General features: G+C 38.5%; 1 protein-coding gene across 8 annotated transcripts in view; it reads left to right on the forward strand.

Moving 5' to 3' along the window:
- ARID1B (AT-rich interaction domain 1B) overlaps positions 1–14,103 on the forward strand; it is a 322,617-nt gene that overhangs the window by 95,726 nt on the left and 212,788 nt on the right. For all 8 annotated transcript variants that reach the window (XM_079330952.1, XM_079330954.1, XM_079330955.1 and 5 more), the window contains one exon: positions 3,420–3,530. In XM_079330952.1, the coding sequence (XP_079187078.1) occupies positions 3,420–3,530 (111 nt within the window). The remainder of the gene's footprint in view (positions 1–3,419; positions 3,531–14,103) is intronic.

Consider the following 14,103-nt stretch of genomic DNA (forward strand, 5'->3'; position numbering starts at 1 on the left):
CTTGCTGATTATTTGTCCTTGTGCTTTTCTAAAATCTGATGGGGAAACCCTGACTTTAGTTATTTTACAACTTTGTTGACAGTTTGTGCTGTAACAGCTATGATATGATTGGGTTTGTGCCAAGATGGGAAGTTCTGAGTGGAAACTTGTAGCCTTCTGTTTATAAAAGCCTGAGTTTCTGTCTTACACACATGCTCATCTATCGGAGGAAGGATTTTCTGTGATTCATAAAAAATCATAAGCTTTATTTTGAAAGCTGATGTCAGTGATGGATGAAATACTGGGAATGAAACAGAAAAAAAAAATAAAGTCAGGAATCCCAGGAAAAGACTGAGCCCCAGTATCAATGGGGAATTCCTCAGCCATGACTGTAGCACAACACGTGGTAACATGTTCCTCTTCTCCTTATGTTCCCTCTGGTCAGTCCCTGATAAATCCATTCCTAGATGCTAGGAAGAAAAATGACCTTTCAAAGCTGCGAGAATTGCCAATTCCATGCATTTCCTCTGTGACAGACAATTTGCTCTAATACTCCTGTCCTTATTTATCTCTCAAAATCTGTTGTAGCTATTCTGTAATATGCTGTATGTTAACAAAGTTTCCAAATGCAGAACTGAAGAAAGGCAGTAGAGGCTTTCTCTCTTCTGTTTTTCAGTGAAAATGATACTAAGCAGTACTTTGGTTATGAAGCCAACCTCTTAGTGAAATATGCTATTATTTAATCATTATGTTTAGGATATAAATGGACTGTTTTTATTGGGCAATACATGTGTATAAACAGATAAAATTATACACACAGTCCCATGCATATTTCATCTGGGAGATTCCCATGCCTGCAGCTTACTGAGAGCAAACTGATCCTTTACTTATCAAGAGCCACCTTCCAAGTTTCTAGTGATCCAAGTATCTACATGGCTTTACAGAGAATGTAAAAGTTTGTAATCTCAGTCCCATTTGGAGTGCACAGGTGCCTGCATCATTAACAAACACAAATATCTGTGTGTTTCCAAACCTCACCTAGAACTGAGCAAATGGATTTGATTTTTCCACAGAGAGAAAGGAAAGCTCTGTGAAAACGGTGCATTTAAAAAGACAAAGAGTGTTGTGTCTGGGGTTTTTAATGTGCTCTTCAGTGTGTGGAAAGACGTTTCATACAAATCTTCAAATACCCAGGTAAAAGTAAATTCCATTCAACCTGCAGTATTTCTCACAAGAAAGTATGCTGTCTCTTCTCTCTCCTGCTCTGATCTCCCTGGAAATTTCAGTAGGAATCAAGGTTAAAATCTTGCAAACGTGGGAAAACCCATGCTTGGTAATTTGTAATGAAGTAATGGCTCTTGATTTTTCAAAATATAAAACAAATTTTGCTTCCCAGCAAAATCCTGTAGTGTCTGTTTGGAAAAAGGAACAATTGTGTTTCTACAATGACGTCTCCTAAACTGAATATTCCATTTATCCTTTTTCAGCACTCTTGGTATAACTGTGTGGTTTTTGTTGTTGTCATTTTGACAAGTGGTTTTTATTTGGTGTAATTTTTTAAGAATTAGGAAGCCCAGTGTTGAATGCTGAATTGGAAGTTGAAATCTGGGGTTGCTGGGTTTATTGCAAGTGCCTGTGTAGTGACAGCCCCGGCGTGCGTGAGCGTGGTGTGTGTGTGTGTGTGTGCATGCGCGTTTTTAAATAAAAAGGAAAGCAGAGGTTTGCTCATTTGTTTGCCTATTGTGAAGCTGTCCTGCACCTTTCTACTCCTTTGTACTGGGGTGAAGGCTGCTGAATGGAGGCCTTGTGCCATTTGTTGATTTTAAACCTCACTGTTAATCCACAGGAACCTGCTGGTGTGCGCAGCGGGAGAGCTGTGTGACAAGTGGAAATCTGGGCGGGAGGGAGTGCGGGGGGTCACAGGGGATAATAATCATTCAGCCATCAGCCTTTGTCACCCTTAAGCCTAATTGTTACCCTCTGCTGGTAACCACATTGAAGTGCTGGCCTTTTAAGTGTTTCTTGATTTTACTTGGCACAGGCTTAGGGATAGGGTCATTTATTGCTGGGTTTATATCGTATCAGGTTTGCTGGGGTTTGTTTAATTAGCCCCATTGAATTTTCTGCATCTCTTAAAATAATCTGTGAGAGTCCAAATGGGTGGAAGGGGCTGAATGGAAATGGTACAGTTGTTAACAAATTTCTCTCTGTCAGAAGCTGGGCTAAAACTGGAGACAGAAAGCTTTCCTGCTCTGCCAGCCAGCTGCCTTCTGGAGTCTGTGCCTGAGCCGCAGCTGTGGCTGTGGGCACTGGGCTGCCTGAGCAGCCCTTCACAGGCAGCAGCAAGGTGAGGTGGGGTGGGGCAGAGGGCAGCTTGCCCTGTCCTTCTGTGCTTTGCAGCTAATTCCTGCTTCAGGTGTGCCACAAAATCGAAGGCTTGAGGGTGGCTGAAGCAAACTGAACTGATAGAAAACTAGGGAAGGGGAGAGGAGAGTTAAGTCATTTAAAAACAAAGAAAAAGGTGAGATATCTTTTCTAGCAGGAACTGGTTCTTCAACTTTCCCTGCCAGTTATACATGCTGAAGTCAGTATTGAGCTTTCTGTTGTTTTCTCTAAAGAAGCTGGTGTAGAAGCTACTATAGAAGCTAAAATGAAGCCTGAATTTAAGGCTTTGCAATGGGCAAGTAGCTCTGCGAGTGAAATGAGCTTGTGCTGGGGGTTGGGGGACGGGGTGCAGGACAGGAGGTTGTTTCATTGCTTCCCCCCACCCGTGCATGGTGGATGTTGTGTTGGGCCATTAACTATGACTGCTTGGGTTTGTGTAGGGATGAAAAAATCCCCAGGTTACTGGTACAAGCTTTGGAGCTACTCTTGATCAAATACATGTGCCCTCTAACCCTTCAGACAGATTGTGCCTCCAGCAGATGCAGCGACTGTGCTGTGTGCTATGACCTGATGGCCAGGGTTTGAAATTTGCGCCAGTCATACTGCTGGTAAATCCTGGGCTGTTACAGGAATCTGATTACACAGCGTGATTGCAATCCTGTTTTCAGTCTTCCACCTGGCTCAGTACTTTATCAAAACGCTTGAGAATACATCTTAGAGTAGGATGAATGTTTGTGCTTGCTACTTACGTTTTTTTACAGTAAAATGGGGTCGTTTGTTGAAGAGGTTGGATTTTGTGTGTTTCTCATGTTCCAGTGGTATGATTCCCTGCTGGTTGTTGGCATGCATCTCAGCTACCTGGTTTTCCTTACAAACAGCACATCATAGTGGCACCTGTGTGGGTTTGATACTTGTATCAGAAAGGTTTAACTAGTAAAAACTTCAGATCAAAAACACCACCAGCACTCAGGTGTTGTATTTTCACCCTTCTGTGATGCAGATTTAATTACAGTTACTGAGTCAGGTTAATAATTCTTTTACAACTATTGTTACAGGACATGTCTCAGGAAGGCTATGGAACCAGATCTCAACCCCCTATGGCCCCAGGAAAGCCTAACCATGAAGACTTGAATCTAATCCAGCAAGAAAGACCATCGAGCTTACCAGTAAGAAAATAATGTTTGTTTCAGTATTTTAAAATTGAAAGCACTTACATACCAGTTCATTGCATCTGGGATGAGCAAATGAGAAGCAGTGAAAGAAGACATTCTAAATAAGGTTGATGAAAAAATCAGTTTTAAAAATATGGGATCAGGTAGCTTGTATATGAGTGGACTTGGCTTAGGCTTGTTCTGGTTCAGAACAGCACTATTTATGCACATGTGTGTTCTGTGCTTCTGCACGTGTGTATTTACATGGAGGAAATGGATTGATTTTTTAACTTTAGAAATTCCATACTTGCACAAAGTGATCTGGTGAGGAGGAGGCTTTTTTCTGTGTCCTTTTTCAAATGTTTTCAGTAGGTTCTGGTTTAAAATACTGTTACCAAGAGTTGTCTGTTCCAAACCCTGATCATCAGTAATGAGTTTGACGTGTTAAATTCTGCTACTATCTATTACTACACAACTGTAGAAGCAGGAATGAGAGGAATACTTAAGCTAGGTTGATTTTTGGTTAGGAGGTTATTTTGGACTAATATTTATCAGCTTTTCTGTGCTCTATGCAATCTGCTGTGGGGGAAACATCACAAATGAATATACATTGTGGAGACATTGCAGCTGCTTGCATTTTTTAATGTCTTACAATGGACAAAAAGTACTTAACCTTGTCTCTCTGCTCCTTGTGGTTTGGGGATTTTCTTGTTTGTTGGTATAAACCAGCATGAATTTGAACCAGTTAGAATATGTTCAGTTTAAATTATGAAAACTTTATAAACTATATGACCTCTGGCTTGCAATAATGTATCAGAAACATATCCTGCAGCTCACTGGGAATGTATTCATTTGCAGTTGGCAGAGGGATCTCTCTAAAAAGTTTACTGTATCAAGAAATCACTTGTATTTGTGAAATCTGGTAGTATGTTGTATATATTACCTCTGGCACATGGCACAATTGTAAATCCTTAAAAATAGGGCAATAAACATATTCGTAGCATTTTAAAGTTAACATTTTTGGCACCTAGGAGAGTATACATGCTACAAATTCTTTACATGACATTTGAGACATGCAAGTCTCAGGAAAAGCTGTGGAAACTGGTATGAGAAAAGATACACATTTGCTTTGAACCTAATATTAATCTGACAGTTTTTCAGGACCCCTTTTTTAAACAGACTAATTTGTCTGAACAGTTCTTAAAAATGGGTGCTGGCATGCTGGCAGTTACCTTAAAAATAGTAGCTCCTGTGGACATTGAACTGTTTTGGCAACAACTACCAAGTTTAAAAAGCAGGAATACTAAAAAGGACTTTTATTTTCCAGGTTATCATGAACAGTGTTTATTAGGGTAGAGAGAAGTGAGGTTATTTATCAACTAATGTTCTGCTAATTTGTCTGTGTTTTTTCTTAAACAATTGTCCTACTTTTATCCCATGCTCTGTCCTATCTCCAGCATCATGATATTTAAGCAGAGTATTGGGTATTATCTGTGTCCCTGAGTGTTTGGTATATTTAGTAGCTCATAATTATTCTAAGTATGAGTAAGCTGGTTGTATTAACAGTGAATATTAACCATTTTGGCCACTGAGCTTAAGCTCTGAGTTGGTCCCGAATGCTGTTAGTGAGACACCTAATTACTGAAATGCTTTGGTGCATAACCTCAGAGCACTTAATATACTCAAAAAACACTGCTGTTTTCATGTGGAGGGGAATGAAGGATACTCTAATTCTGTATTTTGGTGTTGGTGTGGGGCTTTTGTTTGTGTTGTTTTTCAAATTTAAAAACAACTTCTACTCTTTGTATATAGCAACAGGTTTTTTTGGGGTTTTTTTGATGATCCATACATTGAAAGCTTTAATATAAGTCTATTTGGGGTAATGGTTTAAACATGGTGTTTTTTTCCTGAAGCAGGAGAGTTCTGTATTCTGTTTTAGACTGCTTATGAAAACCCTTGATCACTACTCCTTGTTCAGTTAGCTTTATTTTGGTATACTCAATATGGCTTCTTAAGCTTGTTTTTAGGGTAATGTGGTTCTTCAGGGTAGTAGTCAGTAAGTTGTCTCTGTACAGTGAAGCTTGAAATTATAGCAGTGGTGTTAGGCTTTTAATAAAATTTAGTTATGTCTTGTTTCATGGTATTCTGGTATTTATACAATTTGCCTGTTATCTTTTTATTTCTTAAGGGCATTGTGTAAAATCACAGCAGCTATATAGCAAGCTTATACAAGTGTCGAAAAACAACAAAAGAGATGTAATACTAAATGGTGAATGGTTTCTCTGATGTGGCTTTAAAAAAAGAATTTCCCTTTGATGGATTCGAAGAGGAGCTGGCCACTTTCTGCAGCACTGAATGCTGGTTTGTGTCACCCTTTGGGGGAGTTTTTTCAGCAGGTTTGTGTCACAGTAAGCACAGCTAAACAGCTCAATAGTTGTTCCGTTTCCTTCACACATTGTATATAAAAGTCCTGGCATGAATGTTCCCATAAAGTTCAAAGCAGACAAATTTGTAATGTGGGCTGGTAACAAATGGCTACAAACAAAATATGGCTTTATTAGCTACTTCTAATGGCCTGTCAGATTCTATACAATGCTTGCTTTCCTTCTCCTAACTGCTCTGATATCTGGAGGGTTTGACCTGTGGGTCTCTGACCATGTGGAGTCACTGAGAGCCCAAATGAAAAGTTGCACAGAATAGTGCTCCAAGCACTTTTGTTGGGGTCACAATTAGAAGGAAATCTCAAGCCTTTGAGAAAACATGGGAGTTAGGTACTCTGTGAAGGAAAGGAAGTCATAAACAGAAACTGTTCCCTATTAGAGTGGAGAAATAAAAGGGGAGAGGCCTGAATGAAATTGTCTGGAGAACAACTACTACAGAACATATTTATCAAGACTTAAGGGATAATAGCAAAATACACATTTTTTTTCTATTGTGAGAAAGCTCTAGTAGACTTACAGGAAAAAGCTTGCAAAGGATGTATCTGCAGATTTGTTGTTGCAGTAAAGGAGCTTGTGTCAGCAGTAGGCTCTGTGTGTGTATGAAGACTAATCCTTTATTTTGTCTTCAATAACTGCATTTATAAATGTTCATATTGGATTGTGTTGATAGAATGAGGAGCAGAAAACATGAATTGATTTAATTTTTTAAAATTGGCATGAGTATTAAAGTAATTTCAGATAGGTGCTACTGTTTTTTGCTGTTACTTTGTTTTAATAAGACCCTTTTTTACCTAGTGTCAGGTGTGCTTGTTTGACCTGTGAGGTCCAATGGCCCAAGGCTGCCAAGCTTTTGAAAGACAGGTTTCTGCTAAGGCTTTTTTGTTACAATGTGCAGGTAAAGGCTCTGTGGCATCTTGAGCTGTTGTAAGCCGGGGCAGCTTCACTCCTGCTGTGTGCCCCACCACATATTGTCTGTGCCATCTCTTCTCCTCCCCTGTTGCTCCTGGGACTGGACAGTAGATTTGATTTGGGGAACTGAGCCAGATGAAAAATAATGTGTATTTCTGGGTTAGTTTTTGACTGAATCACAGAGTAACTGCATGGGCATCAGTGGCACCTTGGAAGAGGAGATGAGAATCAGTAGCTGTGATGGGAAAGAGGACAGACAGTGGGGACCACAGCAGCTTTGATTTTAGCCATATCCTAAATGACTGTGTGATCTTGCTGGAAGGGTTAAGATGCCGCCATCCTGTCAGCTGAGACATGGTGGCACAGCAGATTCCAGTGTTCACAGTCAGGTCCTGAAGCAGCCACAGAGCCACAGACATACAGAAGACAGTAAACTTATTTTTTTGAGGCGAGTTTTCTGCCAGTTCCCATCCCTAAACTGTTTACTGCTAGCCCATGAGTGCAAGTGCAGAGGCATGAGCATGCATGGATGGAGGCTGTGGACAAGGTGGGGTTGTGGTGGTCTCCACTTGCATCCGTGTAAATTGCAGGGAAATTGTGATTTTAGTGTTACAAGTTAGGTTTTTATTGTGCTTTCTGGAGGTCATGCAGTGTTGAAAAGGGAAGATTGCATCTGGAATTGAGGGAATCACTACTCTGCTAGGTCATTCAGAATTCAGAGTTTATGGATTCATTCTGTGACATCAGTTATTCACTGGGTCTTTTCATTGAAGCAGAGCAATTCCTATGCAAAACAAAATAGTAGCAAGCAGTGGAGGTAGAATGCCACTTGAATCTTCTGCAGTGCTGTGACCTGACAAAGTTGATTGTGATCCTACACGTCCATAGTTGTATGAACTTCAGAGCTCAAAATAATAAATACTGTTGCTTGGACAGATAAACTTTTTTAAGATGTCAGTTGTCTTGTTTCATTATGCTCGGTACCATGGAAAACAGCACATCAGCAATCCCTTCCTGATTTTATTAACTGCTTCACAGTTCTGTTCTACCTCATTTTAATGAGCCTCTGAAAGATATTTAGAGTGCTGGACAGTTTTTCTTCCAGTTGACACACCTTTTTTGTTGGAGAAGGCAGGTACTAAATTAGATTTCAGAGGACCTCTGTTGGGAATTTGTAGTGAACTAAATCCAAAACCAGATACACTTGGCTCATGGAACAGTGTCATTTCAGATGGATCTCAGTAGGTGTAGGCTATGAGGAAAATACATGGGAGGGTTTGGGAATCCAGATTCTCTGTCCCACTTCTAAAATATGAAGTTGCTTGGAAAGTCATCTCAAGCAACAGCACACCCTGAACAAGTGCTTTTAATAGGCTAAGTCTTAATAGACCAGGAAAACACTTCCCAGCATTATTTGAGAACTGTGATTGAGAGCAGAAGGTAACTCTTCTTTTCTCAGAGATTAAACTACTGGGACGAGGGACTCTGGTGACATTTATACACAGCTTAGTCCAGTAAGCCCTAATCATGATCAGGCTTGTGGGCACTACCATCATATAAATATTAATTACCACTATAGCCCTTCTTGCAAGGACAAACCTGTGTTAAAGGAGAACATAGTGCACTGACCCTCTTTTTTTGTAATTCTTGTTGAAGTCTTTGCAGGTAGGCAAATACAAAGTTTGATCTAAATTTAAATACTATTTTAAAAATACAGAGTATTGGTTGTGATTTGAGAGAGAAAAAAAAATCCTGTATATTGGTTATTTTTAATTCTTGGGAGGTAAATGTTGTTGCCAGCTGATAGATGTGTGTAGTACATGATAGAAAATCTGTCCTGAAATTGTTCATGCCTCTGGCTGAAAATATCTGTTTGGGAGTATGGTAAACCGTGAACAAGAAAAATGCGAGTATGTAATACTTGTGAATTAAATTCTCTACTGTTTTTACGTCAAGTAGGATAAAACTGGTGTACCTCTTTCCCACTTTTCGTTTCTCTTTTCTGCAACATTGTAAAATAACTGAATGATCTTGTTTTCCTTTGTTTGGGTCAAGAAATTTTAGCTGAAAATTGTTACTCTGTGAAAGAAGATTATTGACTCAACAAGCCTTCAATTTTCAGTGAATAACACTCCCACCCTCTAGCTTCAGGAACATGTGGTGCATGCATTCTATTTTAAAGTACAAACTGTAATTTAAAACTGAGGCAGTTTGATGCCCCACTGAACTTTGTTTAAGCCTAGAATAAAAGGAAAAAGCTTCAAGTTGCAAAGAAGTGACTAAGCTATCTCAAAGGTTTTTCTTAGCCATTACGTGCAGAGTTGGAAGAAGCTGCTATTTTTTCCAAGTTATTTTAATTCTGAATCAAGTGCAGCTGCTGGGTTAGTTGGTTGTTTTTTTCTTACCCCCCTTAGCATTCTTTGTAATAAACCTGTAGGTAGAACCAGTTTCACACAACACACATATATAGAGATATCAAGTATATGTATTTCTGTGTGTTCCTGAGGTGCAAAACATGCTCTGTAGCTGCCAAATCCAGATTCTATATGTGGCTTCCCATTTGTGGCAGTCAGAATAAATGGTCAAAACCAGTGTGAGCCACTGCAGCACCATTGGCATGGGTGATGTTATCAGGGGAGGGATCTCTGTGTGCCCACGTCCTAGCCCACATTTTACATTCAACTTCCGTTAAACCAGGACTTCATGTAGGGTGGTCAAAGTGATTTATTGTCCTAGAGTCAACTGGTACATTAAGTCCCATTTTAGGGAAAATGGGCAATTAAAGTAGTGCAGAACAGCCCTGGGCATGTGTTGTCCATATAGGGTTAAGCTGAAATATTGAAACCAAAGTTACAGATGCTTGAATTAGATATTCTTAATATTTGTAGTGTGAAGAGAAGGACCTATTGTTATTAATTTGTGTTTTGTGCTTTACAGAATTACTTGATTTTGCATGGCAGATTGATCATATTTATTTAAAAGAACAGTTTCAGTTGTTATTGAAGTATGAAAAGTAATTTCACTAAGTATTGTAAAAAAAGATACTTGACTATTCATCACCTTTTCCAGATCCAAAATACTTCACATTTACAATGTTTACAACATCCCTGTAATAACAAAATGGCTAATTTATGATCCAAGAAAATTTACAAATGCAAAAAGAAATATTTAGTCTGACCTCTACGTGAAATTTATGTGGGAAACCTGCTAAGGGCTTATAGATCCCAGTAGCGGTTAAGGTTGCAAAAACTTGTAGTTAAATAGGCCAATGTTGTTCTAAGTGGAATAGTAAAGTATTAGTAGCTTTTTTCCTGCAATGTTTTTTTGAAGCCATGAGAAGTTGCATCATATATCTCCAAATGCTAGAATAGTATTGGTGTTGATTAAGAAATTAAAGAAACTAGATTTAATTTGGGTGGTTGAAGCATTTTAATTTTTATTTCCTTACCACCCCTTGCCTCATGTTGATCCCTTCCACAGAGGCTGATGCCCTCCTAGCTAGGCAGACTGAACTGCACTTGTGGTAGCCCCTGAACCACCAAATCTTGCAGCTTGAAATAAGAGACAAGCTGAAAGCTCCCATGGTTACTTTAATATGCAAGGCTGTAAACTGTAGTAGCACATGTGCCTCTGCATGCATGGCTCAGATGTACCTGCTGCAGGGGCAGTAACTGCACTGGCTGTCCTTTAAATCTGCCTGAATTTCCAAGTTAGTGCCTTTAGGTTCTGCATTTGCAGAAAAAGTGGTAGGGATTTTTTTTATTCAGGGATCAATTTTTACTGTTTGAACATTTTACATAATGTGTGTACATACATGTGTAGTTTTATAAAAGCACACATATCTTATCTGGTTGGTTGTTTGTAAATTTTGAGTTGATAGCATACTATAAATTCCAAAGCTTAATGTATTCGCTGGTGCATGTCTTTGTTCATGCCTGTGTGAACATGGGGATTACAACACAGAAAGTAAGACAAAGGAGTATTACTCACTTGAATGCCATTTCAGGAAGTACCTGAGACACTGTAAATGTTTTTTCTTTATTTTTACCACAAGTCTTCCTGTAAGATCGGGTTTTGTTTTCAAGTAACTCCTTTGCTTGTCCAACCGTTGTAAAGTATGACCTCAGCTTCATAACCTTGGCTAAACACAGTAACTCACTCTGACCAGCAACATCTGAAGCCTAGCAGTAGATGCCTTTTCTTTATCTTCCTCCTTCCATTCCTGTTTGCTGGGAACATGTTGGTTTCGGGTGCTATTGTTGCAGCTTTCATGTTTAAAAAAAAAAAGTTGCCAGTCTTTGATGTGACGCTGACTCCTGAGTGGTCCTGGTCAGCTGCTGTTTCTGTGTGAGCAGATGTTTGTGCAGTCACGGTCAGTAGTGTTAAGATTAGGCTCGGTTTCACAGTGCTTTGTCTGATTGTTTATGGTGTGTCCATAATTGCTGGAGATTCTAGGTGCCATCACAGTGCAAATGGAAGTGTTTTTAATGTACTTTTTGTTTTAGAAACTGTGTTCGAATCATGATAAATTCAGTCCTGTACTGTGAGGCCACTCATGTTTTAGTAGTGTTCTTTTGTTGTTAGTTTCTTGTTGGGGTTTTTTGAGGTTTGAAACAAGTTTTTAAATGTTCCTTTAATGTGTTTTCTTTAGACTTAATGTCTTGTACCACTTAAACCTCCAAAACCTTCCTTTCTTTGCTGGAGCCATACATCTCAGATTCACTGTGAATCTTCTCTTGCAGACAGCGATACGTGGTGACTTTTTACAGAATCTGTACTATCTGTATGTGAGAAGTGCTTTTGAAGTGTGTTTCATGTAGATAAGTTTCCATTATCAATTTACCTTTAAAATACATATATACAGACACACACACACAAGCAGAGGGGGTATCTACATTTGTCTTTGGAAGGCATGGTTTTACATTTTAACCTGCTGCATCAGTTTTCTTTAAAACCATGCAGATTATTCTCTGCCATTTCCCACTCAATTCCAAACACAGGACTTTGTAAAGATGGTCCTGTTTGAATTCACAGTGTAATTTTGGAGATGAAGCATCACAGAGTGTTGAAATTAAGATAGAAAAGCTGATAATGCCGGGAAAGGGCTACTTTCAGTTCCCAGTCTTTAGGCTTTTGATCTCTTTCCTTTTATGCATACAATTGCAGATGACCCTTTTAATCATCTTAACCTTATTGTGAGATTTCCTGTGTTAAAATAAGACTTAGGACTTGAATTTTGAGGTACATTTGAATAATTGCATTAGGATAGGGAAATATGCCATCCTGGATTATTTATTTTACATTATAGTCAAATTGCAGGGATTTGTCTCAGTGTGTGGTGTTGGGTTTGGTGGTTTTGTTCTGGTTTTTCCCTTCAAGGTGGCGATTCACTTGATGGTTTATCTTCCACCTTCTGATTGAAGTTATCTTTTTGGAAAGTAATATAAAGATAAGCATACATGAGCATTTGTATTTATGTTTGCATGTAGTAATACATTATGCATCAGTAAGCTTTAGTAAGGTTTGCTGAATATACAGTAGTGGATTTAGTGTAGAGGACAAAGCCATAGAAAAAGGTGTAGATTCACATATATATTTACAGTATCATAGCTGACCAAATTTCCCAATGCATTTTGTACAAAAGGTAATGAAAGAGATCTAAACTGTTACTATTTTTGTTTCTTAATTGCAAATTATTCAATAGCAAGTTCTTGCTTTTGAAAAGGATGGAAATAAAGGAAGTGGAAGTGATCTGATATTTTTAAACTCAATTCTTGCAATCAAAATAAGATTAAATAGGTAGATAAAGTAGTGTATGGATTAAGTACAGACATTGACCCTAGTGAACTAATTCATTATGGCGTGGGATAAAACTTAATGCAAACTGTTATCTTTTAGGTTTAGACTTGAAACTGAAAGCCTTAGCAGTTTTTTATATGATACTCCACGGGAGAGTGGAGGTGGAAGAAAAACTCCAGATTATTTCTTTCCTTTATTTTAACTTACAGTTCATGTCAAGATTTTAATAGTATGGCTTAATGAAAGCTTCATAGAAACCTATTTTTTTCCATCCTCTTTATTGTATCATGCCTAAATGTGGGGAAAAAAAGTAAAAATTCGGTGCAATTTTCAGCAAAACTCTTCAGAATTTATTGAAACAAGACTATAAAATCTTAAAATCTTTGGGTTTTACTGCTGCTGTTTGAGGTGGGGCTGGCTTTTTAAAAAACTAAATAACATCTCGTAGTATCATTTGGGTTGTCTCATAATCCATTTTCTTTTAGCCTTCTTTGCTTTCCTTTTTTCTGTTTGTACCTTTAAAGATTTATGAAGACTGCATATACACATCAATGTTTTTGAATGACTGCTGATTCTTCTTGCATGGTTTTTTAGACATTTTGCCCCACTGGAAATCACAGTAACAGTATTTTTGTTCCTATTCTGAGGTGTGACGAAACACAGGGATTTTTTTGGCTCTGGAGGCTTTGGGCTGCTTCTGGCCAGAGGATCATTCCAGCACTGAGACCACAGTGAGAGGGACCATTTGGCCTACCTACAGATTTATCTTCTCCTCTGCAAAGAACCAGAGGTTGCATATCAAATCCTATGAAATTAAGAGAAATGCTCCAATGCATGTACTTGCATATACTTACACTTTAGCTCTTTAATCTTTGTTGTTTACAACCAGTGATTTCTAGTGCTTGCTTTTTAATGCTATGTTCACAGTAATATAGGTCAGACTGAAGTGTATCCTGTAAATTCTTTACCTTATTTTTGCTAGAAAAACAAACTTTCCCTCCTGTGTGAATTTTGATCGCTTGACCTCCATTTCCATGGAGATGTGGTCAGAGGGCAGTAGTCAGCTAGCCATGCCGACTAAGGGCTCTCTTCACTTACAGCATGCAGTGAAACTCCAGAGTTTAAAAGTAATTAAAGGACTCAGTCTGACACATTTTTTCTCCACCACCCACATCCATTAAAGAAACTTGGAAACAAAATATGTGATCAGCTATGGTGCAAAGAGGTTTTTTAAAAAAAAATGTTTATTTAAAAGAAGATGTAAACAAAAAAAACCACCCAACCTCCTCCTTTATTCTTTCTTTTAAAAATTATTACTTTCCCCCACAATCTTAAACATTCTGTATACCCGTCCATTTGAATTTTTCGCATACTCTCAGTTTCTGTGTGCTTATTTTGAATAACATGGGCTCAGGTTTGTCGAAAGCTGGATTTTGTAT

This window comes from Erithacus rubecula (genome assembly GCF_903797595.1).
Source record: "Erithacus rubecula genome assembly, chromosome: 2".
Lineage (NCBI taxonomy): Eukaryota > Metazoa > Chordata > Aves > Passeriformes > Muscicapidae > Erithacus > Erithacus rubecula.